We start from the raw sequence: 25,498 nt of genomic DNA on the forward strand, positions 1-25,498 counted from the left end.
TGACCAAGACTTTATACAGATTAAGGATAGTATTTCTTGTTTAATATTTAATTGTCCGGGCATTACATCCTATTTGCTTTTGCAATAACCTCGCAGCACTGGTCACAGACCTTCAATGACTTGTGCACCAGGTCCTTCTCTCAGTGTCAGAATTCACACCATAATCCCACCCGCTGCCCTTTTCTTTTCCTCTCAGCTGTCTGGTTTTGGGTTTGGGAAACGATGACAACCCATGGTGCAGTTCTCGAGGGCAAGACAGGTTTCCATGTGTGCAGATGCACGCTCCAAGCTGAAAACACTGCCCATGAAATAAACTCTGTGTAGCCTGTGGAAAAATGAGGAAGTACTGTTTGAGTCCCCTGGTTTACTGTCTGCAGTCACTTTGTGAAATTGTGTAATACTGTGCTGTGCTGGTTTGAGTGGGAGAGAATTAATGTAGCATTTGGAATGTATGACACACCACATGGTACAGAACCAATTGGGTGGATTACTTTACACCTTAAAGTTACATTTGTGAAATGATTTAAAACAACAAATAATGTAAAAAAAGGGCTTGTTGGACTGTTTCACTGATCAATACAGCTAATGAAAGAAGTAATGGAAGGAGGTTCTTCGACATTGCTGGCTGCCTCCACTATTGGTGTTTGTTTAATCCTGTAGTTTTAGTTGGATGATTTAGTGCTGATAAGGTTTTACGTTGTGCTCCTCCCTCACACTCAAGTTGCAACAGGTTAGTGATTTTCAGGAGTGTACATACTGGAAACAGTGAATTAGGACAACTCAGCTGTTTATTTGCCGAGGATTACCGTGAACTGCTCTTCAAAAAAAACAGTTTTTGTCATACATTCTAGATTTCTCCTGCTGGATAACTTTATTTGTGGCGATTTAGACTTGGGTTAAAGACACGTTTCACATAAGCAGGTAAGGATATTAAGATTCCAAGCGTATATTCACTTTGGCTTCTTATAGACTGTTTGCCTTCACAGATTGGGCACACCTTTAGGGTGTAGTTTTACTATGTCTCTGCCAGTTCACATCACTGCTTCAAAGCGAAGTTGATAAAATAACTTTAGACATTTTAATGTGTAGGCAGTTCGCAAGGTCAGCAGTTGGTGGTGGTCCTGGTATATATTACGGCTGTGTTAAAACAATAGCATAATAGTTCCGAAATTATAGTAAATCTGATTTATGCCAAAGACGTTCACAGTGACAACATTTAAGGATAAGTGTGAGATTTTGTGTGTACTGAGGAACATTTGAATGTTTGAATTGCTTTTGTGCTCTGGGGAGTTGCATAAATTGAAGGAGAATCACTGTTCAAAGAACAATATGCAGTGTCTGAACAACCATTGAACTTTAGGTAGGTCTGTTTTCATGACTACAATTTAAGTCAACTGAAAAAGCAGTAAATGAATCTTAATCACTGAGTTTCCTTTGTTGGAAATGTGATATAGTTGTGCTGCTAGGTTTGTACAGGAGTGTTTCTGTATTTTACTTTCTTTATTATTCATATTTGCTTAAATACTGTTTTAACTATTAACACACTTGGATGATAAAGCCCCATGGCTGATTAACCTGACAGCACTCACTGTCCAGGCTCACTCACACAAGGTAAATGTGCGCTTGGCTGAGGTACTTGATGGTCCCATTGCCCATGGAACTGTACCCCAACATGAGCCACTGCCTTCAGGAAAGGAGAGGTTAAAAGCTGGAAAAGAAACATTCTTAAATGATGCAATATGTGAGTTATATCGCTGCGAGTTGGCGAGGGCAATTTACCTCCATTTAAAAACAAGTTAAACTGCAGGTTTTCTTACAACAACAACAACAACTTGTATTTATATAGCACCTTTAATGTAGTAAAACGTCCCAAGGTGCTTCACAGGAGTATTAAAAGACAAAAAATTTGAGACCGAGCCACATAAGGATAAATTAGGGCAGGTGACCAAAAGCTTGGTCAAAGAGGTAGGTTTTAAGGAGCGTCATAAAGGAAGAAAGAGAGGAGAGAAAGAAAGAAAGACTTGCATTTATATAGCGCCTTTCACGACCACCGGACGTCTCAAAGCACTTTACAGCCAATGAAGTACTTTTGGAGTGTAGTCACTGTTGTAATGTGGGAAACGCAGCAGCCAATTTGCACACAGCAAGCTCCCAGGAACAGCAATGTGATAATGACCAGATAATTTGTTATGTTGATTGAGGGATAAATATTGGCCAGGACACCGGGGTTAACTCCCCTGCTTTTCTTCGAAATAATGCCATGGGATCTTTTACGTCCATTTGAGAGAGCAGACAGGGCCTCGGTTTAACGTCTCATCCAAAAGACAGCACCTCTGACCTCCCTAAGCACTGCATTGGAGTGTCAGCCTAGATTTTTATGTGCTCAAGTCCCTGGAGTGGGGTTGTGGGGCTGAAGGAGATTACAGAGATGGGGAGGGGTGAGGCCATGGAGGGATTGTAAAACAAAGATGAGAATTTTGAAATTGAGACGTTGCTTAACCGGGAGCCGATGTAGGTCAGCGAGCATGGCGGTGATGGGTGAACGGGACTTGGTGTGAGTTAGGACACAAGCAGCCGAGTTTTGGGTTACCTTAAGTTTACGTAGGGTGGAATGTGGGAGGCCAGCCAGGAGTGGGTTGAAATAGTCAAGTCTAGAGGTAACAAAGGCATGGATGAGGGTTTCAGCAGCGGATGAGCTGAGGCAGGGGCGGAGACGAGCGATGTTAAAGAGGTGGAAATAGGCGGTCTTAGTTATGCTGCGGATATGTGGTCGGAAGCTCATTTCAGGGTCAAATATGACACCATATTTTCTCCATAATATTAATTCTATTCAGCTGCCTTTCACTACAGAAACAGTGCAATGAAATGAAATAAGACCATGGAATGGCAGCTTAAAATATCAAAATAAAACATCTGAATTCCTCATTATTTTAATTTATACTCTGTACCATATTCTTTGACAACGGAAAACTTTACATGACTAACAGTGGCTTGATGTGAGGATGACCATCCTTAAAAAGCTGGTCGAAATTGCTCAATCAGACCTAGACGTCTGTGTGATAGTTCTTTTGAGTAACATTTTGTCACTGACTAAACAATGATTCAAGTGAATGAGTAAATACTGATACAATCGCACTTAAGAACACTTTGGAATGCTCATGTAGTAATCACTGATAAGCACGTAGCTAAGAAACAGTTGACACTGAACTATTTGCAAGGTAATGGTCCGCCATCATATCCTGTTACTAAGGCTAATTGAATTTTTAAGTGAGACAACAGATATATCTCAACAGTGAAGACTGCACTGCTACAAGGACATGACTCTATTACTTGGCCGTGTCTCACAACCAGCTAACTTACAGTTAATAAATGTTGTTAATGTCTGGTGATGACTGTTTTTAACAAAGACTGCTTAACAAATTAAACAGCAGGCATCAAATAGATGACATTTGCATATTTTATGGCTGATTATTTATAAGTGCTTACCACTGGCATTCTGCCTTGGGTATGTGTCTATCACATAATGTACTGTATATTGTTTTTCAAAAGTCCAAATGTCATCAGGAGTGTGTGTTACAGACACAGCAAGGGTCAAGTCTCCCAAATTCAAGAGACGGTAGGGAGCAAACTTTGTTCTGTGGGGGAGGGTTGTTTTCGTTGATGAGATTGCCTGCTTCCTGCAGCAAGATGGGACAACCACAAAATGGTTTTTTCCCTGCCACCACCGCTCTCATTGTGATGACCTATCTTTTGCTCTTTCTGCAACAGCACCTGAAAGCAGAAAACTTGGAGGGAACAATTTTGTGTCAGGAATGTGTCAAACAGAGACCTCACTGTGAATTAGAAATGCTAAATCGACACAGCTGTTTGCTTATTTTGGTGGTGGAGGGGGACTCCATGGCAGCAGTTTGCAGTGATATCTTAGGATAGCTCTGTGAATGCATAGGAGGGGTTGTAAATGTGTGAGCCCCACCCGTGATATTTGAGCCCTGTTAGAGCATCTGTGGACCAGTACTCTTTGTGCATTGACACTGGTGACATTTTTGAAATGATGCCTGTTGTACAGTTTGTAGTAAAACTTCACAACAACTTGCATTTATATCATGCTTTCAGTGTAGAAAAATGTCCCAAAGTGCTCCACATAATCAAAGAACAGACACTGAGCCAAAGAAGGAGATATTAGGATGGGTGACCAAAGTCTTGGTCAAATAAATGGGTTTTAAGGAATCACTTAAAGGGAGGTGGAAGGGTTCAGAGAAGGAATTCCAGAGTGTGGAGCCTAGGTGGCTGAAGGCACAGCTGCCAATGATGAGGCAAAGGGAGCAGAGAAGCTCAAGAATTCCGAGTCATAGGAACGCAAAGCTTAGAGGTAAGAAATGTAAGGCTGGAGGAGGTTACAGAGATAGGAAGGACTAAGGCCATGAAAGGATTTAAATTTTAGGTGGCAAGGTGCCAATGTAGGTCAGTGAGGACAGAGGTGATGGGTGAGTGGGACTTGATGTAGGTTTGGATATGGGCATCAGAATTTTGGATGAGCTGAAGTTTATGGCAGATGGAGGACGAAAGGCTAGGCAGCAGAGCAATGGACTAGTTGAGTCTGGAGGCTATAACGGTATAGATGGGGGTTTCAGTAACAGATTGGCTCAGGTAGCCTTGGGACATTTACTACGTTAAAGATGCTATATAAATGCAAGTTGTTGTTTTGTAGTAGAGGTAGTGGTGGGCGGTCTTTCTGATGGAGACAGTATGAGATTCGGGTCAATTAGGATATTGAGGTTGCAAACATTCTGGTTCAGCTTTAGACGATGGCCAGGAAGGAGCATGGAATCGATGGCAAGTGCACGGAAATAGTGGTAGGAGTCAAAGACAATGGCTTTGGTCTTCCCAATGTATAACTGGAAGAAATTGAAGCTCATCCAAGAATGGATGTCAGCCTGAGCAGTCTGACAGCACAGAGTCAGTGGAAGGTCAAGAGGAGTGGTGGAGAGGTAGAGCTGGGTGTTATCGGTATAGAAGGAAACTGACCCTATATCTGCAGATGATGTTGCCAATGGGCAGCATATAAATGAGAAAGAGGGGGAGACCAAGGATAGATCCTTGGGGGAATCTGGAGGTAATGGCGCAGGGGCAGGAAGAAAAGCCATTGCTGGAGATGCTTTGGCTGCAATCAGATAGATAAGAATGGAACCAAGTCAGGGTAGTCCCACTGAGCTGTACAGTGGAGGAGAGGCATTGGAGGTAGATGGTGTGGTCAACCATATTAAAAGCTGTAGGGTGGTTGAAGAAGACGAAGAGGGATAATGCATCATGGTCAGAGTCATAGAGAATGTAGTAAGTGTGAATGTAGTTTGCAAGGACAGCTGGGTTGAGTGTGGGTTTTTTGAGTAGGGGGTGGTGACGGCAGTTTTTAAAGGGAGGGGACAGTACCTAAGGAGAGGAAATCATTTATTATGTTTGCTAGCATGGGGGTCAGGAAAGGAAGTTGGGTGATCAGCAATTTAGTGGGAATGGGGTCAAGGTGATTAAAATGGATGAGGAGAGGGTACGGGGGGAGATGGGAAAGAAGGTCGAGAAATATGAGGGTTCAGGGTTAGGGCGGGGGTGGGGGTGAAGCGAAGAAGAGGCAGCTGAATGGATGGTCTCAATCTTGGTGACAAAGAAATCCATGAGTTCTTTGCACTTGTTGTTGGAGTTAAGGGTAGAAGGGACAGCGGAGAGGGGTTTATGGAAAATGTTTTTAGTAGAAAAAGGATGCCAAGGGTTATCTTTGCTCTCCAGGATGATTCTGGATTAGTGGATGGTTTTGGCAGAGGAGAGCGAGTCCCAGTAGTGTTTGATGTGGACCAGAAATATCTTCTCATGGATGCATAAGTCAATTGTGCCTCAGATATGCTCAAGTTTGCACCCCTTGAACTTGAGGGAGTGAAGATTGGAGCCACACCAGAGGGAATGACCAGCACTGGGGAGAATGAAGGTTTTGTTGGGGACAAATGAGCATAGGTGGAGATGAGGGAGTCGTTGACCAATGTGATGGCTGCAGAAGTGTCATGGTGAATGGAGGGCCATGACCAAGGACATAATATTGAATGTGCACTTGTAAGTGACTTGGGAGAATATTTTTGCACCAGTGGATGCAGAAGGAAGTGGGATTGGAAGGGGCTAGGAGTATGTGGGTGGTGAGGGATAAAAGGAAATGGTCAGAGATGGCCTTATGAGTGATCAAGACCATGGGAGTAGTTGGGTCACTGGAGATAGAAAGTTCAAGTTGGTGGTCATGAATATGCATTGGAGAGTTTATATGGAGAAAGAGCTTTAAGGACTACAGGAGGGCAGTGAATTCAAAGGAGAGGGGGTCTGGGACAAAGGGGTCATCATGAAGTTTGAAATCATCGAGGATAAGGAGTAGATCAGTGCAGAGGCTAAAGAAAGAAAGGAAGAAGGACATCTCAGGCAGAAACTTGAGGTGGGGCTTGGGGGGGGGATGGAAATGAGGACTTTAAATGAAAAGTGAGAGAGGTGGAACGAGAGGTACTCAAAGGAGGGAAAGGTGCCAGAGGAGTAGGGAGAGAGACCAAGGTTTGACTTGGTGATAAGGGTCACATCACCACAATTTCCTGGAATCTTTATTGTAATGTTTTCTGAACATTTTTTAAGATTCTTTATTTTGTTGTAATTATTTTTCCCTTCAGGGTATTCCTTGCACTCATATTTCTGCATTGGAATGTTGGGTGACTCAACTTATCTCTGCAGTTGCTATAAGTGCCACTCCTTGATTGTCATGCCAGGGACATGCTCGAATGATGTGTTCCAGATCTTTATTCCCTCTCAATGTCATTTGACAGGAATTCAAACTGGGTCTCCTCACTGGAGATCCAACATTCTAACCTTATAATCTACTGAGATTATTTTCAGGAAGTTTCAAACATACGAGCAAGCATGCCCCATAGACAGTTAATGGGGGTAGGGGGAGGAAGATCCTATTATGTCCGTGTATAATTGAGACACGGACTGCAGGAGTCTTTACTGAATGGAGACAACCTGGAAACTGAAACTACAGAAGCCTGCTAGGGCCTTTTATACAGGGGTGGTCACTGCCGGTACTGCAGTCTGAGACCAGTTATTCCCTTAAAGGTACATACACAACAATTCCTCCCCTTTTAGATAAACAGTACATAACATTCATTTAACAACTAAATAATAACTAATTACAATTACAATTACGGTTGCTAGATACATTGGTTGAAGTTAAGCAATTATAAGTTCAGTCTTTGAGGAGGCTTCCTGATTCTGTCTGGATAACGCCTCTTTGGGATATCAGGTTCTTCTGGCAAGGTTGAGTTGGGATCAATGTCGTTGTTTGGTTTGTCTGCTTCCAATATCACCGATTCTGCGGTAGGTGCAATTGGTACTTCGGTTTCATCGTCAGGTGTATCAGATCGTGGTGTGGAGTTGATGTTTTCCAGTGACTCTAGAATCTGGTCAGCATGGCGTCTTACAATGCTCTCCCCAACGTCCATGGTATACATTAGAGGTCCTTGCCGTGTACAGATCGTTCCTGGCTGCCATTTCTCTGTGCGGTAGTCCCGGGCCAAAACTGGTTGACCTATCTTAAAACTCCTGGTCGGCCTTTCATTCATATTCTGAAACTGCCTGTTCTCCACATCTCTTCTGACGTTTGGCTTAATCAAATCCAAGCGGCATCGTAGTCTTCGATTGAAGAACATTATGGCTGGAGTTTGGTTGGTAACCGCATGTGTCGCATTCCGGTAGGCAAACAAGAAGTTATCCACCTTGTGTTGTAGGGGTATATCTTCATTACACATTGCCTTGATAGCCTTCTTGAATGTTTGAACAAACCTCTCGGCCAATCCATTAGTGGCTGGATGATATGGGGCGGATGTGTAATGCTTAACACCATTGTTCTTTAAGAACCTCCGGGACTCTTCAGACACAAACTGTGGTCCATTGTCAGAGCAAATCTGTTCAGGCAGCCCATTCCTGGCGAATATGGTTCGTAAGACTGTGATAGTTTTTTCTGTGGTGGTTGAGGACATTTTTATTACCTCTGGCCACTTTGAATGTGCATCCACCGCAATTAAAAACATCGAGTCCATAAAGGGACCAGCAAAATCAATGTGCACCCTTTGCCATGGAGATGAGGGCCACTCCCATGGATGTAGAGGGGCTTGTGGTGGGACCTTCTGGCATCCTGTACAGCTCTTGGTCATCTCTTCGATTTCTCTATCGATTCCCGGCCACCACACAAAGGCTCTGGCTAAGTTCTTCATTTTTACTCCTCCCAGATGACCCTCATGAAGCTCATTGAGCACTTTACCTTCAATTTGGGTGGAATTACTACTCTGGATCCACACATCAAGGTTCCTTTGCACACTGACAGCTGTTCTCTTCTCGGCGAGAACGCTGGCAGCAGTGGTTCACCATGTGCTGGCCATCCCTTCACCGTTAAATCATAGACCCAGGAGAGTGTCGGGTCATTTTGTGTTTCCTTTTCTATGTTTGCATTCGTCACAGGGAGACATTCGACTATAGTCGAGTGGAATAACTCCACTGGATCCACTGCCAGTTCTTCTTCCACTGTCGGCAATGGTAGGCGCGACAATCCATCAGCATTCCCATGCTGTTTAGTTCCTTTGTACTCGATGTCATATTGGTGAGCCCCTAGGAAAAGGGACCACCTCTGTAGCCGTTGTGCCGTCATTATCGGTACGCCCTTCTGAGGGTTGAAAATGGAGACGAGAGGTTGATGATCAGTTAGTAGAGTAAATTTCTGACTGTGCAGGTAGTGATTGAACTTCTTCACCCCCCACACCAGGCTGAGGGCCTCTCTGTCAATCTGGGCGTAGTTACGCTCGGCTGAAGTTAACGAGCGTGACGCAAAAGCTATCGGCCTCTCTGAACCATCAAGGAATTTATGTGACAGTACCGCCCCAATGCCGTAGGGAGACGCATCACACGCCAGTCTTATCGGTAGTGATGGGTTGTAGTGAGCCAATACTTCTCTTGAAATGATTAGGTCCTTACTCTTCTGAAAGGCCCGCTTGCATTCATCGCTCCATTTCCATGCTACTCCCGTTCGTAGTAGGGCGTTCAGTGGATGCAGAATTGTGGACAAATTCGGCAAAAACTTATGGTAGTAATTCACCAATCTGAGGAATGACCTCAGTTGCGACACATTTTCAGGTGCTGGAGCCTTAACTACCGCTTCAATTTTGTCAGGGGACTTATGCAACCCCTCTTCATCAATCACGTGGCCACAATACGATATCTGTTTCTTAAAAAACTCGCACTTGGGGCGATTGGCTCGTAGCCCATGTTCACGTAGTCTAGTGAGCACCTGCTCCAGGTTGGCAAGGTGTTCACTGTCCTCTTCACCTGTCGCTAGGATGTCGTCCAAGTAACACTGAGTCCCCGGAATCCCTTGCAGGACTTGTTCCATCGCTCTTTGCCATATCGCTGGAGCTGATGCTACTCCGAATACCAGTCGATTATACTGGTAAAGACCTTTGTGAGTGTTTATCGTGAGATACTTCCTAGAGGATTCTTCAACCTCCATCTGCAAATATGCTTGTGCTAGGTCAATTTTTGTAAAACGCTTCCCTCCAGATAGTGAGGCGAAGATATCTTCTATCCTTGGAAGAGGATATTGTACTGTGTGAAGGACTGGGTTCACCATCACCTTGAAGTCCCCACAGATGCGAACCTTCCTTGGCTCCTCAGACTTATTGTTTAATGTTTTTTTCATGACAGGAACGATGGGTGTCGCCCACTCGCTCCAGTCTACCTTAGATAACACGCCTGCATTCTCCAGATTCTCCAGCTCTGCCTCGACGGCTGGGCGAATTGCATATGGTACTGGTCTTGCTTTGAAAAACTTGGGAATTGCATTCTCCTCTATTTTTATCGAGGCGGTTACGCCTTTAAGAGTGCCTAGTTCTTGTTGAAATACCTCTTTGGCGTCAGCTAAGATTGTTAACAATCGTCCAGGAGTGACGTCGTCATCCTTTTTACCAGCCACCGTCAGTGCCTGAATGGAGTGCCAGTCTAAACTTATCTTTCTGATCCATTCACGTCCCAATAACAGTGGTCCACCATCTTGCAGAATGTAGAGATACAATTTCTGTATTTTCTTGCCGTTGTATTCGACAGGCACCCTTATTTTTCCTCTGGGGTATACTTTTTGCCCCGAATACATCCTCAAGACAATGGATGTCTCTCTCAAGGGTATGTGTGAGAATAGCCGCTCGTAGTCTCATCGATTCATGACGGTTAGAGCTGATCCTGTATCCAATTCCATTTTGACTTGGGACCCTGCTATCGTGAGGGTGACCCAAATGGTTCGGTGATCCTCTTTTGCGATTACGTTGTGAAGTTTGAGACAGCTTAGTCTCTTGTTCCCGGATTCACTATCGCTCATCTGGTCTTCGGAACTACTGTCCGTCATCTTTTGTACTTTCCTGTACGGTTCCTTAGTAGCCTTTTTGTTGTCATTGGTCTTCTTCCCAGACCTGCAAACTCGTGCAATGTGTCCCATCTTTCCGCATTGCCTGCATATTTTGTCCTTGGACCAGCAGTCCTTCTGGTCATGGTTAGTTCTGCCGCAGCGATAACATTTTGCAAATCCCCGTGTCATTTCGTGGGTGCCGTATTCCTGTGGCTTTTGTTGTATTTCCGCAGCTCCCCTTGCTGCTTCTTCGTACGATACTGCCACGCTGAAAGCCTTATCTAGCGTCAGCTCTTTCTCTGAGAGTAACCTCTTCTGGGTTCCTTCACTCAGGAGTCCACAGACAAATTTGTCCCGTAAGGTATCTGCCAGTCCTGCTCCGAACTGGCAGTGCTTTGATAGCTTGCGTAGTTCCGTAAGGTAATCAGCATTGCTCTCATTTTTATGCTGATTTCTCCTGTGGAATTTAAATCTTTCTGCTATCAGCAGCGGTGTAGGATTTAGGTGTTCCTGTAGGATAGCAACAATTTCGTTATAACTCTTCGCCTTCGGTTTGGCTGGAGTAATCAGGTCCCGCAATAGGCCGTACGTTCTTGCGCCCATTAAATTTAGCAATACCGATGCCTTTTTCTCATCGGCTATTTTGTTTGCCTCGCAATATACCTCGACTCTTTCCACATACGTGGTCCAGTCTTCTATTGCATTATCGAAGACAGTGATATCGCCAGTCTTTGGCATCTTGAAAATCTAAGATGGCGCCTCCCACGCTTTTCCTTCTTCTCCGCCGAGTTAAGATGGCGCCTCCCGCACTTTCCCGCCGCTGCCGCTGCTGCCAACGCTGTTGCTGGCGATTATATTTATTTTACTATCCTGTAATGGCAACGCCCTATGGTCTTCGCGCCTCCCCGATCGCTGCTGCCAACGCCGCTCTCCGCGGTATTTTTATTTTTCTATCGCACTTCAATATTTGCTCCGTTAATTGAAGAACCATTCCCATCGTGGAGCGGACCCTCTGGGACACTTCCCTCCCTCTTCTTAGGTCCAAACGCTGTCCGGCTTCGAAGCACCGGCTGCGCCCTGTGTGCTCCACCCTCTCTCTCTCTCTTTGCTTCCCGACTCCCTGCCCGGCCCCGTTGCAGAGCCACCCGATCGAGCTCTAGCCCGCCGCCGCCCAGGAAGGATCAGTGCACTGCCTGCCACCAGCCCGATTAGCTGGGAAACCACCGACTGGAGAACCAAGCCTGGCTCTCGACAGTCTCTCCTGCAACTTTTCAATTCGATGATTTGGAGGGCGGTTGCCCACAGTCGACGCCCATTTCTCGAGTTTCTTTGGATTATTTTTTTTTTCTTTCTTCTGGCTCCGACCTTCAATAATGTCGTCTGAGGTGCTGCCGAGTTGCAGGTAAGTTCGTTTCTTACTCGTCGCCAGTATTATGTCCGTGTATAATTGAGACACGGACTGCAGGAGTTGATTATAACAAGTCTTTACTGAATGGAGACAACCTGGAAACTGAAACTACAGAAGCCTGCTAGGGCCTTTTATACAGGGGTGGTCACTGCCGGTACTGCAGTCTGAGACCAGTTATTCCCTTAAAGGTACATACACAACAGATCCGACCACTTTTTTAAAAAAGGTTTAAAAATTATGCTTTTAAAACTCTCAGAAATTATATAATTACAGGTAGACTATCCTTTATCCGAAAACCTCAGGACCAGCCGTGTTTCGGTTTTCGGAAAATTTCGGATTTCAGAAGGTATTTTATAAGACTGGGAAATTTGTCGGGGGTGGGGGTCGGCGGGGGGTCGGGGGTGGGGGTCGGCGGGGGTCGGGGTCGTGCGCACGACTTACGCTGAACGAAAAAACTTTCGGTTTTTAGAGGTTTTCGGTTTTCGGAAGTTCGGATAAAGGATAGTCTACCTGTATTGTAAAAGTCCTAATAGACCTGCATTTCCACTATTTTGTTTAATTTTTGTTTGCTGCCTTCTATTGTTATCAGAACACCGTAGGCCGTTTTACGCCCTTAGTATAATTGTGCTGCTCACTCGCGCTTTGGAATAACACAACACCTGGCTCTAAAGCTGTTCTTAGACTCAGCATTTGGGAAATAAGTTTAGTTTGATTTTGAGAGGAATGCAGCATCAAATTGCTAACAGGGTGTACTGATTCCACTGAGACCCATACTCCTGGTTCATTTTCGATCAGGTATGAATAAGCTTTCACAAGGCGTCACCAGATCCAGTAGAATAACCGGAGTTAACACAGCCTGAATGGTCAGACTTATTATGGAAGAGAATCTGATATCCCCCAGACCAGCAGACTGGCACCCATAGGTTGATATATATACAGCTGGAGGTATGTTATACAAACCGAGTGTTATGGTTTCTCTTCAAACTCCAAATGCCACTGCACATTCTTAGGCCAGTCATAGTGCGAGATGATATTCAAGGTATCCTAAATATAACAAACTGGGTGTAAGTGAAGTGTTATTTATTCAACTAGAGTAAGCACTTCTTTTGCAGTATAACAGCATAAGAATCCAAATGTATTTTTGGTGGATTGCTAGCTAGTAATTATATAGTTGTAATAGAATACCTGAACTTGATCCTCTACACACCTTCTCGAGATATGATTGCTTGAAGGCTCAAGTGTTGTGAAGTCTCCCATCTGGGTTGTTTTGAAATGTCTGAAACAACCAGAACAGTCTAAACCCTTGCTTGTCTTTGTTGCAGTGTCCTTTCATCATCACCGATTGCCCACTGCTTTTTGAAGCTGGATTTATGTCATCCAGTGTAAGAGTCACAATGCCACTAATTCTCAGCACTAAACACTTAGCGTAATTTCAAATCCAAACAAAGCAAGAAGGTCGGCCAGCATCTACACAGGTGCTGACTGACCTGCTTGATATTTTCAGCATTTTCTGCTTTTGTTTTACATCCTCAGCACCTGCAGTTTTTCTGCTTTTTATTAAAACGTGAAAAATATTGGTGGTTTGAGCGATGAGCTCCAAATCATTAGGAATTTGCATGAATCTGAATTCCAAATTTGATCAGTCAGATGAGTCAGCTCTGGAAGGGTCTGTACTTCAAGAAAATGGTAAATTATTTGCTTGCTGAGTTATTTTGCCACTGGCACAGCAGAAGTTTGTACAGCTCAGTATTGTACAGCCTGTGGTGGCTGGAAGGGAGTAACTGATAGGCAGGTGTAATACCTATTAAGCAATTCTATTTACCTTCAGGTTGAATACCACTATTAGAACCCTAGGGTGTTATGCTCTCCCGTCACAACTTTGATAATCGTACTGATTGAGCATGTCTAGCTGAATATAGTTAGGGAGAAAAGAAACCACTCAGTATGTGTTTTAGGTTAAAAAAAATTGTGAATGAGTTAAAGGTTGCATTTTAATCTTTGGATTCAAAAGACTCTCACAAACTGCTCTAACTTGAAACTCCTGCTTTATGACATCATCCAAACCCTCAAGTGAATTACAATTTTACGATTCATTCCCAAGTATCTACTATTTTTTTTGTGTGACCTGATGGAATGCATTCGGTTTCCATGAGTAACTGTCTGACATATCCATTTGTCTGGTCATCTTAAGTGATTCTGGTTGTACAAGAGGAGCCATACACAGTCCAAAGTGAGAGTCGTGAGTGAGGCATCTATTCTTCTGGTGGCGTAGTGGGTACTATATGTCTGAAGCTACCCTTTCCCAGGTTGTTTAAGAAGATGTCTCTATTTACCCATCTAACAATGTACTTTTCAGACTTTGGTTTCATTTTATTTAATTTGAATAATGGAGCTTTGGCTCAATGGTAGCATTCTCACCTCTGAATCAGAAGGTTGTGGGGTTCAAGTCCCATTCCAGGGACTGAGTACAAATTCTAGGCTGGCACTTCAGTGCAGCACTGAGGGTGCCCTGCGCCTTCTGGGGCGTTGTCTTTTGGATGAGTTTTATGTCCACCTGCTCTCTCAGGTGGACATAAAAGATCCCATGACACTATTTTGAAGAAGAGCAGGGGAGTTCACCCCAGTGTCCTGGCCAGTATTTATCCCTCCAAGCAACATCACTAAAATAGATAATCTGGTCATTATTACATTGCTGTTTGTGGGAGCTTGCTGTGTGCAAATTGGCTGCCGCGAATTACAACGGTGACTGCATTTTAAAAGTACTTCATTGGCTGTAAAGCACTTTGGGACGTCCTGAGTTTGTGAAAGGCGCTATATAAATGCAAGTTGCTGTTGTTGTAACCAAATCACTCATTGAAACAATACGTGTCCCTTTCCCACTCCATGATGCCATTGGATGTTCACGCTGACAAGCTTTGCCATTATGTTCTATCCCATTGTAGAATAGCGTTACCCAAAAGAAATCACTAACTGCAATAACAAATCTTTCTTGTGCACAAACTAAATCCAAATCTCCATATAATTTACATACTCTTATGCTCTGTGGTTTATAGCAGACAAACGTATGCAGGTAAATCTCCAAACAAGAAAGTGCAGAACAAAAGCACATGCAGATAAGATGGGACAAAATGGGTGCACTGTAAAATATCGAAAAAGTAACCTAATTATGTCCCATTGCATGTGTTGTAACATTTAACACACTGCTGAGTTCTTTCTTGCAGAAACAATATCAGTTGCCTGGATTTACTTATTGACATATAATCATATATATAAAAAATTTGGCTGTTATGTTACCCCAGGCATTTCAGTCAGACAGGTTTAAATATGATGGGACACGTCTACTGACTTAATATTGTACCATTAATTTGAAAACTTTCAATTTGTGATTTGCTCACAGCTTTACTCTCATGATCAAGAGTAGATTTTTATGGGAAGGTGGTTAAAGTGATTTCTGGGACACATGCCTCCGCTGGCTACCCAGGCTCCTTGACCCATAAAGGACCTGGAATGTTTAGGTGGCCTTTGTAGAACAGATACATCAGGAAAGAGTGCAGCAATATTCCTTATTGCATAATATGAAAATTCAGTAAATGAGTTTATGGTGAATGACGTATGTGTGCTCTAATAACCTGTGTGTTGTAGCATTCAACTCCCCAGCCCCAGATGGAGGCGAATGTAATTGCTTGGAATTAATTAGTTGCAAAAGTTTTCATGTTATAGTTTTAGCTCTTTCGAGAAAAGTCTATGTATTGTAGGTGTAAGTTTGATAATAAGAATTACAAAACAACTCAGATGATAGTTGGAAAAAAATAACCTTGATAGTGATAGTATTATTTTTACACTTTTGCTACTGTTAGTATGAACAGTATCTCCTAATTAAATATCTGTGGTATAGCACACCCTATTTGGGAAATCTTCTCCAGCCATATTTTCCAACCTGCATCCTCCAATCCTTCATTCCAGATTACTGCTTATCTCCCCCTCCAACATCTCTCTGGGTCTTTTTTTAAAAATCACTTTGCCTTGCCTTCAAAAGCCTTCTAAGGAACTTGGGCCCTCCTATCCCATCTTCCCCTCCACCCCCGCACCCCCTCCCCCCACCCAATTCCTTTACTTCTTGTTTGGCACACTCCGCTGCCCTTTGTAAAGTATCGAGGACTGCTATTTAAATGTAAGATTTCATTCATAAAGAAGGTTTTCAATGCAAGCCATTTTTGGATTGCAATAGCAGCCATTTCCAACCAATAGCAAACCTTGGCAACCAGATTCTGGTTATTAATTAAATATAACATTTCTAGAAACTCAATACATTGCTGAATTTTGATATGAACAGAAATTAGTAAGACATATTGGGAGAACAGTAACAGTGAGAAATAAATATGCATAGGACCTTGTAGAAACAGATTAGAAATGGCTGCAAATTACATCAGCATTTAGATAACAACAGGATGAGATGATAAGAAGTTAATAAAAATCCTGACATTTAGTAAAATCAATAAGAGTTTTGTTTTATAGTTGGCTAATTCAATATATATGAATGTGAAGCATACCCTGTATACATGTTAAGTACTTTAGTTTGGCACCTGTTTGTTATGTAAAAATCAGCATTGCTGCCAAACTTGCTGTGTTCTTTTCTACCAAGCACTGCTAGGCACAGCTGATGATAACATCAGTACATACTCCCTCTGTAGCAACAGGTGCTTATTTGGGATTATTTGCATATCTCTTGATGTGCACCAATGTACATAATTTGGACTTTGCATTTGTGTGCTTATTTTCATGGCCATTCCTAGGTGTTGAGATTTTCCCTCGTTTGGGTACAAGATGAAAGGCATCCAGGACAAGTAAGATACTGGCCACTGATTTTACATTTGTTTAATTGTTAATTTGCAGTCACTGAGGTCAGTAGTTGGATCGACATGGGCAGGAGCCAAATAGTGAAAAACAAGAAAAATATTCTCTGAAAATATTTTTTTAACTCTCCAGCCTTTGTGTATTTTATATCAAAACAAGTTAAACGTAATAATGTCTTCAACCTATTTTATTATGTAATTAACAGGTGAATAGGTTCATCCTCTTGGAATTAATTATATTTGGACCAAAGGAAGATTGGATAATATACTCTTTTGTAAAGATGGAAAGCAAAGATGAAGCCAGTGATTCTGACAGTGGAGTCATTCTTCAGTCAGGTAACTTTATTTTTGTTTCTTTTTTTAATATTATTTATTCTTGATTGGATCAACCCATTTCTTCATTGTTGCTTATTGCTTACTTGATCTCATTAGCATTGTTTTGTCATTTAATTTCCCCTTCTTTTATGGCTCTGGATATCATCTCATTAGAAGAAAAGTTTGTACTTCAGTATTAAATGTTTTTCCCAAATAATATTCTTCGGCAGTCCTAAGGCGTTAGTTGTTTTTGTCTCGCTCATTCTCTCTTTTTTATTCATTCATGGGATGTGGGTGTCGCTGACGAGGCCAGCATTTATTGCCCATCCCTAATTGCCCTGCCCATCCCTAATTTCTCTACATAACTACCAAGCTGAGTTAATTCTCTTACAATAACAAAATCCTGCGGATGCTGCAAATCTGAAATAACAACAGAAAATGCTGGAAACACTCAGCAGGTCAGGCAGCATCCGTGGAGAGCGAGACAGAGTTAACGTTTCAGGTCTGTTAGTATGCAGATGCAGCAGGTGATCAAGAAGGCCAATGGAATGTTGGCTTTTATTGCTAGGGGGATGGAATATAAAAACAGGGAGGTACTGCTGCAGTTGTACAAGGTATTGTGGTGAGACCACACCTGGAATACTGCATACAGTTTTGGTGTCCATACTTAAGAAAAGACATACTTGCTCTCGAGGAAGTACAAAGAAGGTTCACTCGGTTAATCCCGGGGATGAGGGGGTTGACATATGAGGAGAGGTTGAGTAGATTGGGACTCTACTCATTGGAGTTCAGAAGAATGAGAGGCGATCTTATTGAAACATACAAGATTGTGAAGGGGCTTGATCGGGTGAATGCGGTGAGGATGTTCCCAATGATGGGTGAAACTAGAACTAGGGGGCATAATCTTAGAATAAGGGGCTGCTCTTTCAAAACTGAGATGAGGAGAAACTTCTTCACTCAGAGGGTGGTAGGTCTGTGGAATTTGCTGCCCCAGAGAGCTGTGGAAGCTATAACATTAAATAAATTTAAAACAGAAATAGACAGTTTCCTAGAAGTAAGGGGAATTAGGGGTTACGGGGAGCGGGTAGGAAATCGGACATGAGGCTAGGTTCGGATTGGTCATGGCCCTGTGGGTGGCGGAGCGGGCCCAGGGGTCATGTAGCCTGGTCCTGCTCCTACTTCTTGTGTTCTAATTCTGTGTTAGATTTCAGGAGATGGTTCTATTCACAGGGATTAGTGGAGACCTCGGGAACAGGCTGCCAGCTAGGAGTCCTTCAGGAGTAAATTGGGCCTGTTCCTGGCTGGGGTGGAGATCACCTCTTACAGAAGGTAAGTACTGTAGGAAATACAGGGACAGAGTGATCTCCTGGACGAGTTTTGATCGCCTAGATGGGTCGGAGAGGAATTTCCCAGATTTTTTCTCCCAAATTGGCCATTGGGTTTTTTATCTGGTTTTTTGCCTCTCCCGGGAGATCACATGGGTTCGGGTGGGATGGAGAGTGAAAGTAGATTTGAGGTTAGGATCAGATCAGCCATGATCTTATTGAATGGCGGAGCAGGCTCGAGGGGCCGATTGGCCTACTCCTGCTCCTATTTCTTATGTTCTTATGTTCTTATGTCTGTGACCCTTCGTCAGAACTGGAAAACCTTTTGACCTGAAACGTTAACTCTGTTTCTCTCTCCACGGATGCTGCCTGACCTGCTGAGTGTTTCCAGCATTTTCTGTTGTTACTTTGAGTTAATTCTCTTCCTTGGTTTTCAGTTTTGGATTTTTATACCATTTTCATGTATCTTGGAAGCAGCACTCAAGTTGAGATCCATTACCTACAAGCATCAGTCTCCCTGATTTTGCTTGCAATGTGCCACCTATCTTTGTTGGGCCTGTTGAAAAGTAACAGAGATGGAGGACTGGATTCTTTACTGCTTCTAACAGTAGCTATCAGGAGCCATAAAGATGTTGCTTTAGGATATTATAAGAGGTGTGAAGTTCACCTCCTTTATATTGTCAGGTGTTGCCATTGTTGGTGGAACTATTGCTTGATGGCCACCATCAACGAATAAGCAAGGACAAAATGGCATTATTCTCAAACTGTTTGAAATCCTGGCTCACAGCCCAGCTTTGATATTCTTCTATATCAGATAGTGCAGTTAATGCATTGGAGAGATCTTTTCACCAGTGAGGCCAGTTTAGCATGCCATTTGCAATGTATGAATCATTTGTGTAGATACATTAATGGTCACAAGATTATGGAGAATGCTGCAGGTTTAGGATAACTTCAGGTCTGATTTGTTACATTTTATTACCTATATATGTTTTACAATAGATTGACTGGGATTATGTGAATTATAAAATGCTGATGACAGCATTTACTGTGCTAACCACATGCATTCCAAGTTAATGTAGCATTGCAATGATTGCTTGCAATAGCGAAGAGGTAGTTTCTATTATATAACTTTTAGTTTCTATGCCGAGTTGCTGAATATTCCCCCATACCTCTGTTTGGTATAGTTTTAGTTGCATGTTTTGACATTTTTCTCACAAATATGAAAATGAGATTGGGAATCTGATCATTGCATGTTATGATAATTTGCAAATGTCAATTAAAAATGCTGCATCACTCAAAGAGAATTGTTGAAAAGTCAAAGCTAAGACCTTACGACCTCTGGTCCTTTGAAGCTAAAATGTTATTATGCAAGTAAATTCTTCAGTCTTTGTACATTGAAATTGTAAACACTTTTTAAAAGTTTCTCTTGTAATCTGAGTACAGTAGAAAGGCCTTAGTTGTGTTAACACTACTGCAGTGGACAGGTTTCCCTTCAACCAATCATTCCTATTAAGCAAACCTTACAGAATGTAGTGAATAAATTAGTGTCTGAATAAATATTCTCATAAGCCAATGTTCCTCATTAAGAAAGTGCTCTTTACAGTTTTGCCATGACGTGTACATGCTCTGTACACAACTTATCAATATTATTGTTAAAGCTGGGGTACAAATGTTTAACGTGGTCACCTGAAATTCCGCCCTCTACTATTTTAGTGGAGGTCCCTACCTCCTCAAAATAAGAAGCATAATCCTCTGCCAAAATATTAGAGAGAGGAATTTCAGACAAAAGGGTTGAGCATTCGTACATTAGTAGCCCACAGTGTAATTTCAATGCTCTTATCAATGATAACTTGCAGCAGAGTATGTTGTTTTAGATTAGCAATGTATTCAATTTGAACGCATTTATTTTAACGGAAATTTCCATTACTAAAAAATACATATATTTCTTCAAAGGGTTTCTTTTGTAAAAAGTTAATTGAAACAAAAAATATATTTTTTTAAATACTGGAGTAGTGAAACCACAATTCATCTCTATCGGGGACAGTAACAACAGTGATTTTATTGTGTCTGACAATGTATCGCATAGTGCCTTGATAATAGAGTAGGTTGGAGGGCACCAGGAATATGTAGCTGCTGCCTTTTAGATTAGTGTGGATTGAAGATGGCACATTTGGCAATATTCAGAATCACTCCTCCAGCTCTGGTCAAAAAGACATTTTGTTTCAACTAAAAACTCTTCTGTTTTACAGCTTTTAGCAGAATATCAGAATATAAATTAATGATTTTGCCACCAACAATTTGATTGTGGAGAGCTTTATTCTTTAATACATATAATCTGGCATTAATTATCAGTCTTGGGAAATGGAAATATCACAATGATACAGTGAGTGGTGTATTTCTTCCCTTAGGATTAAGGCACATTGGTGAGTAAACGTGAGGACCTTTATTTTGTATCTGACTCATGGTGCAGCTGATTTTGGACTTTTAGACAGTGGGTGCAAAAAGTGGTAAACTGATTTATTCATCAACAAAGTGCAAGGAAGGTGAAGAATTCCAAAAATGTGTACAAGAGAACTTTCATAATCAGTATGTTTCTAGCCCAACGAGGAAGGAAGCAGTGCTGGATCTAGTTCTAGGGAATAAGACAGGGCAAGTGGAGTGAGTTTCAGTGGGAGAACATCTGGGTAATAGTGATCATAATATAATTAGGTTTAAAGAAGCTATGGAAAGCGACAAAGAAAATTCAAAGGTGAAAATAACTAACTGGAAGAGAGCCAATTTTAGTGATTTGAGAAGGAATCTAGCACAGGCGGACTGGAAACAAAGATTGGCCAAGGAAACAGTAAATGAGCAAGGGCAGGCCTTCAAGGCTGAGATAGTTTGGGTACAAACCAAGCATATTCCCATAAGGACAAAAGATAGGCCATCCAAAGATAGAACTCCCCGGATGACAAAGGAAATAGAAGTTATAATAAAACAGAAAAAGAAAGTTTATGACAGATGTCAGGTGCAGAATACAGTAGAAAACCAGGCAGAATAGAGAGTACAGGGGGAAATTGAAAAAGGATATAAGAAGGGCAAAGAGAGAATATGAGAAAAGATTAGTGGATAACATAAAAGGGGACCCAAAATCTTCTATAAACATATAAAAAGTAAACGGATAGTTAAAGGAATGGTGGGGTCGATTAGGAACAAAGAAGGAAACCTTCTTGTGGAGGCAGAGGGCGTGACAGATACTGAATGAGTACTTTGCATCTGTCTTCACAAAAGAGGATGAAGTTAATGTCGCAGTAGAGGAGGAGAGAGTAGAGATATTGGATAGGATTAAAAATAGATAGAAAGGAGGTGATAAATAGGTTGGCATCACTCAAAGTTAACAAATGGCCTGGTCCAGATGGGATGCATCCTAGGTTGCTGAAGGAAGCTAGGGTGGAGATAGCAGAAGCTCTGACCACAGTCTTTCAATCCTCCTTGGATACGGGAGTCATGCCAGAGGACTGGAGGATTGCAAATGCTACACCCCTGTTCAAAAAAGGGGAGAGGGGTAAACCTGGTAACTACAGGTCAGACAGTCAAACGTCAGTGGTGGGAAAACTACTAGAGATCATTGTCAAAGACAAAATTAATTCTCCTTTGGAGAAGCATAGATAATAAGGGACAGCCAGCATGGAGTTGCTAATGGCAATTTGTGTCTGGCTAGCCTGATTGAGTTCTTTCATGAGAATTGAGAAGAAGCTTTTTCACACAGAGGGTTGTTAAGATCTGGAACCTGAAATTGTGGTGGAAGCAGATGGGGAATAAAGCTGGGATGTGGGATTAAATTGGACAGCTCTATCAAAGAGCCAGCGCAGGCACGACGGGCCAAATGGCCTCCTTCTGTGCTGTACGGTTCTATGATTCTATGAATGTAGAAATGCCTCAAACTGATGAGCACAAACAAGTGGCATATCATATAAATTATAATAACTGTTACAATTTAATTCTTAGATGTCAGTTGGTATGGAAGATTACACTCAACTGTGTTACTTCACGAAGAAAAATATGAACAATATTAACAGACAGGTTGATGAAAGGCTTAAAAAGAAATAGTGAATTATGCTAAATTGCAAGTTTAGCATTTGAAAAACTAAGGCTGTCAGACATCATTGAAAAACCATTGGAAAAAATTGTATGAACCTTTCCCTATTTTTATTATACAGATTACAACTCAGACACCTTTAAAATGTTCTCAAAATATATATGAGTAAAGTATAGGTTTTAGTGCAGCAATAAGATTACCAATCAATTTGGTGCTTTTTCAATGTTATCCATATTTAATGCCATTATGGCACTGATGCGCTATCAATTACTCATAAAAGACTGAGAGTTAGAAGAGTAACTAAAGGCTTTTATTAACAACAGAATGGAGGTCTGCCTCGAGTGGTCGACCGGTCCAGGATACCAAGGGCTGGGGAGCAGTCACCTTTATACTAGGACCTGTGGGAGGAGTCAGCCGAGGCATGTCCAGGCATGTACACAGTGGAATACAAACAGGACAAACAGGAATACAAACAGTGGTTTACCACATTCACCCCTTGTTTAAAATTGAGTCCGGCGGGGTGAAGTGTATTAAAAGTTAGTGTATTGGAGTCTCTCCGGAGGTCTTGTCTGCCGCTGTGATCGGCGTGGCGACGGCAGGGGTAGTGAAGCTTCCGGCGTCGAGTCCAGCGTAGGCTGTGGCACAGGCGTGTCGTCCTCGTAGATGTCGAGCGGGTCGCGGGGCCCAGGCCTGCCGTCTGCTGGGGCTGGATATCGGATCGTGGGGGGGGGTGGTAGTGGGTAGTGGGTTACTGTGGTCACCGAGGGTGCAAGGTCTCTTATGGAGACTGTGTCCTCCCGCCCGTCCGGGTATGCGATGTAAGCATACTGGGGGTTGGCGTGGAGGAGGTCGACCCTCTCGACCAGGGGGTCCGTTTTATGGGTCCTCACGTGTCTTCTCAGTAGGACCGGCCCTGGGGACGTCAGCCATGGCGGTAGCGATGTCCCTGATGTGGACTTCCTTGGGAAGACAAACATTTTCTCATGAGGGGTGGCGTTAGTGGCAGTGCAGAGCAGTGACCGAATAGAGTGGAGCGCATCGGGGAGCACATCCTGCCAGCGGGAGGTTGGAAGGCCCCTAGACTTTAAGGCTAGCAGGACGGCCTTCCAAACTGTCGCATTTTCTCTTTCCACCTGTCCGTTCCCCCGGGGGTTGTAACTGGTGGTCCTGCTTGTGGCAATACCCCTAGTTAGCAGGTACTGACGGAGTTCGTCGCTCATAAACGATGAGCCCCGGTCGCTATGGATATAGCTGGGGAAGCCAAACAGGGTGAAGAGGTTGTTCAGACATTTAATGACCGTGGCACTGGTCATGTCCGGGCAGGGGAAGGCGAACGGGAAACGGGAGTACTCATCAATAATATTGAGGAAGTACACATTGCGGTCGGAGGAGGGGAGAGGCCCTTTAAAATCAACGCTCAGGCGCTCGAAGGGGCGAGTGGCTTTTATCAGGTGGGCCCTGTCTGGTCTATAAAAGTGCGGTTTGCACTCAGCGCAGACTTGGCAGTTCCTGGTCATGGTCCTGGCCTCCTCAATAGAGTAAGGCAGGTTGCGGGCCTTGATGAGGTGGAAGAACCTGGTGACCCCCGGGTGGCAGAGGTCATTGTGGAGGGCCCGCAGTCTATCGATCTGCGCGCTGGCGCAGGTGCCACGCGATAGCGCATCCGGGGTTCATTTAGCTTCCCGGGCCGGTACAAGATCTCGTAGTTGTAGGTGGAAAGTTCGATTCTCCACCTCAAGATCTTGTCATTTTTGATTTTGCCCCTCTGCTTGTTGTTAAACATAAAAGCAACTGAACGCTGGTCAGTGAGCAGGGTAAATCGTTTTCCGGCCAGGTAGTGCCTCCAATGACGCACAGCCTCCACAATCGCCTGGGCCTCCTTCTCAACAGCGGAGTGTCTGGTCTCCGGGCCTTGGAGGGTTCGTGAAAAGAAGGCCACGGGTCTCCCCGCCTGATTGAGGGTAGCGGCCAGGGCAAAGTCGGACGCGTCGCTTTCCACCTGGAAGGGGATGGATTCGTCCACTGCGTGCATGGTGGCTTTGGCAATGTCCTCCTTGATACGGTGGAAGGCTAAGCGGGCCTCTGCCGTCAAGGGAAAAGAGGTGGACTTGATCAGCGGACGGGCCTTGTCCGCATAGTAGGGGACCCACTGGGCGTAATAGGAGAAAAACCCTAGGCACCTCTTCAGGGCCTTGAGGCAGTGGGGCAGTGGAAGTTCCATAAGGGGACGCATCCGGTCGGGGTCGGGGCCGATGACTCCGTGTTCCACAACACAGCCAAGGATGGCGAGGCGGTTTGTGCGGAATATGCACTTCTCCTTGTTATATGTCAGGTTTAGGAGTTGGGCGGTGCGGAGGAATTTTTCGAGGTTTGCGTCATGGTCCTGCAAGTCACGGCCGCAGATGGTCACATTGTCCAGATATGGGAAAGTGGCCTGCAACGCATTTTGATCTACCATCCGGTCCATCTCCCTTTGGAAGATGGAGACCCCGTTGGTGACGCCAAAGGGAACCCTAAGGAAGTGATAGAGGCGGCCGTTTGCCTCAAAGGCAGTGTACTGGCGGTCCTCAGGGCGGATGGGGAGCTGGTGGTACGCTGATTTCAGGTCAATGGTCGAGAAGACGCGGTACTGCGCGATCTGGTTGACCATATCAGCTATACGGGGGAGTGGGTAGGCGTCCAGCAGGGTGTAGCGATTTATTGTCTGGCTGTAGTCGATGACCAGGCGCTGCTTCTCGCTGGTCTTAACGACCACAACCTGGGCTCGCCAGGGGCTGGTGCTGCCCTCAATAATCCCTTCTTTCAGGAGCCGCTCCACTTCGGTTTTAATGAAAACCCTGTCCCCAGCACTGTATCGCCTGCTCTTTGTGGCGATGGGCTTACAGTCGGGGGTGAGGTTAGCGAACAGTGGTGGGGGGGTGACTCTGAGTGTGGAGAGGTTGCACCTGGTGCGCGGTGGGCAATTTGGAAGCTGCTGGCTGCGGACTGTGAGTGGGGGTAGGGGTCCACCGTACGCCATCGTAACACTTTTAAGGTGGCACTGAAAATCTAACCCCA

At 43.7% G+C, this 25,498-nt stretch overlaps 1 protein-coding gene across 2 annotated transcripts in view; it reads left to right on the forward strand.

The window, feature by feature from the left end:
• The window catches only part of LOC147105222 (innate immunity activator protein-like), a 141,681-nt gene that overhangs the window by 46,548 nt on the left and 69,635 nt on the right, over window positions 1–25,498 (forward strand). The window contains exons 1-2 of one of the 2 annotated variants that reach the window (XM_086011365.1): window positions 718–921; window positions 16,930–17,059. In XM_086011365.1, coding sequence (XP_085867491.1) covers window positions 17,005–17,059 — 55 coding nt within the window. In that variant the 5' untranslated portion in view covers window positions 718–921; window positions 16,930–17,004. Of the gene's footprint in view, window positions 1–717; window positions 922–16,929; window positions 17,060–25,498 lie in introns of those variants that run through there. The other variant, XM_086011366.1, reaches the window with a different exon arrangement.

This window comes from Somniosus microcephalus, chromosome 18, assembly GCF_052327205.1.
Source record: "Somniosus microcephalus isolate GS21.2 chromosome 18, FLI_Smic_1.0, whole genome shotgun sequence".
Classification (NCBI taxonomy): Eukaryota; Metazoa; Chordata; class Chondrichthyes; order Squaliformes; family Somniosidae; genus Somniosus; species Somniosus microcephalus.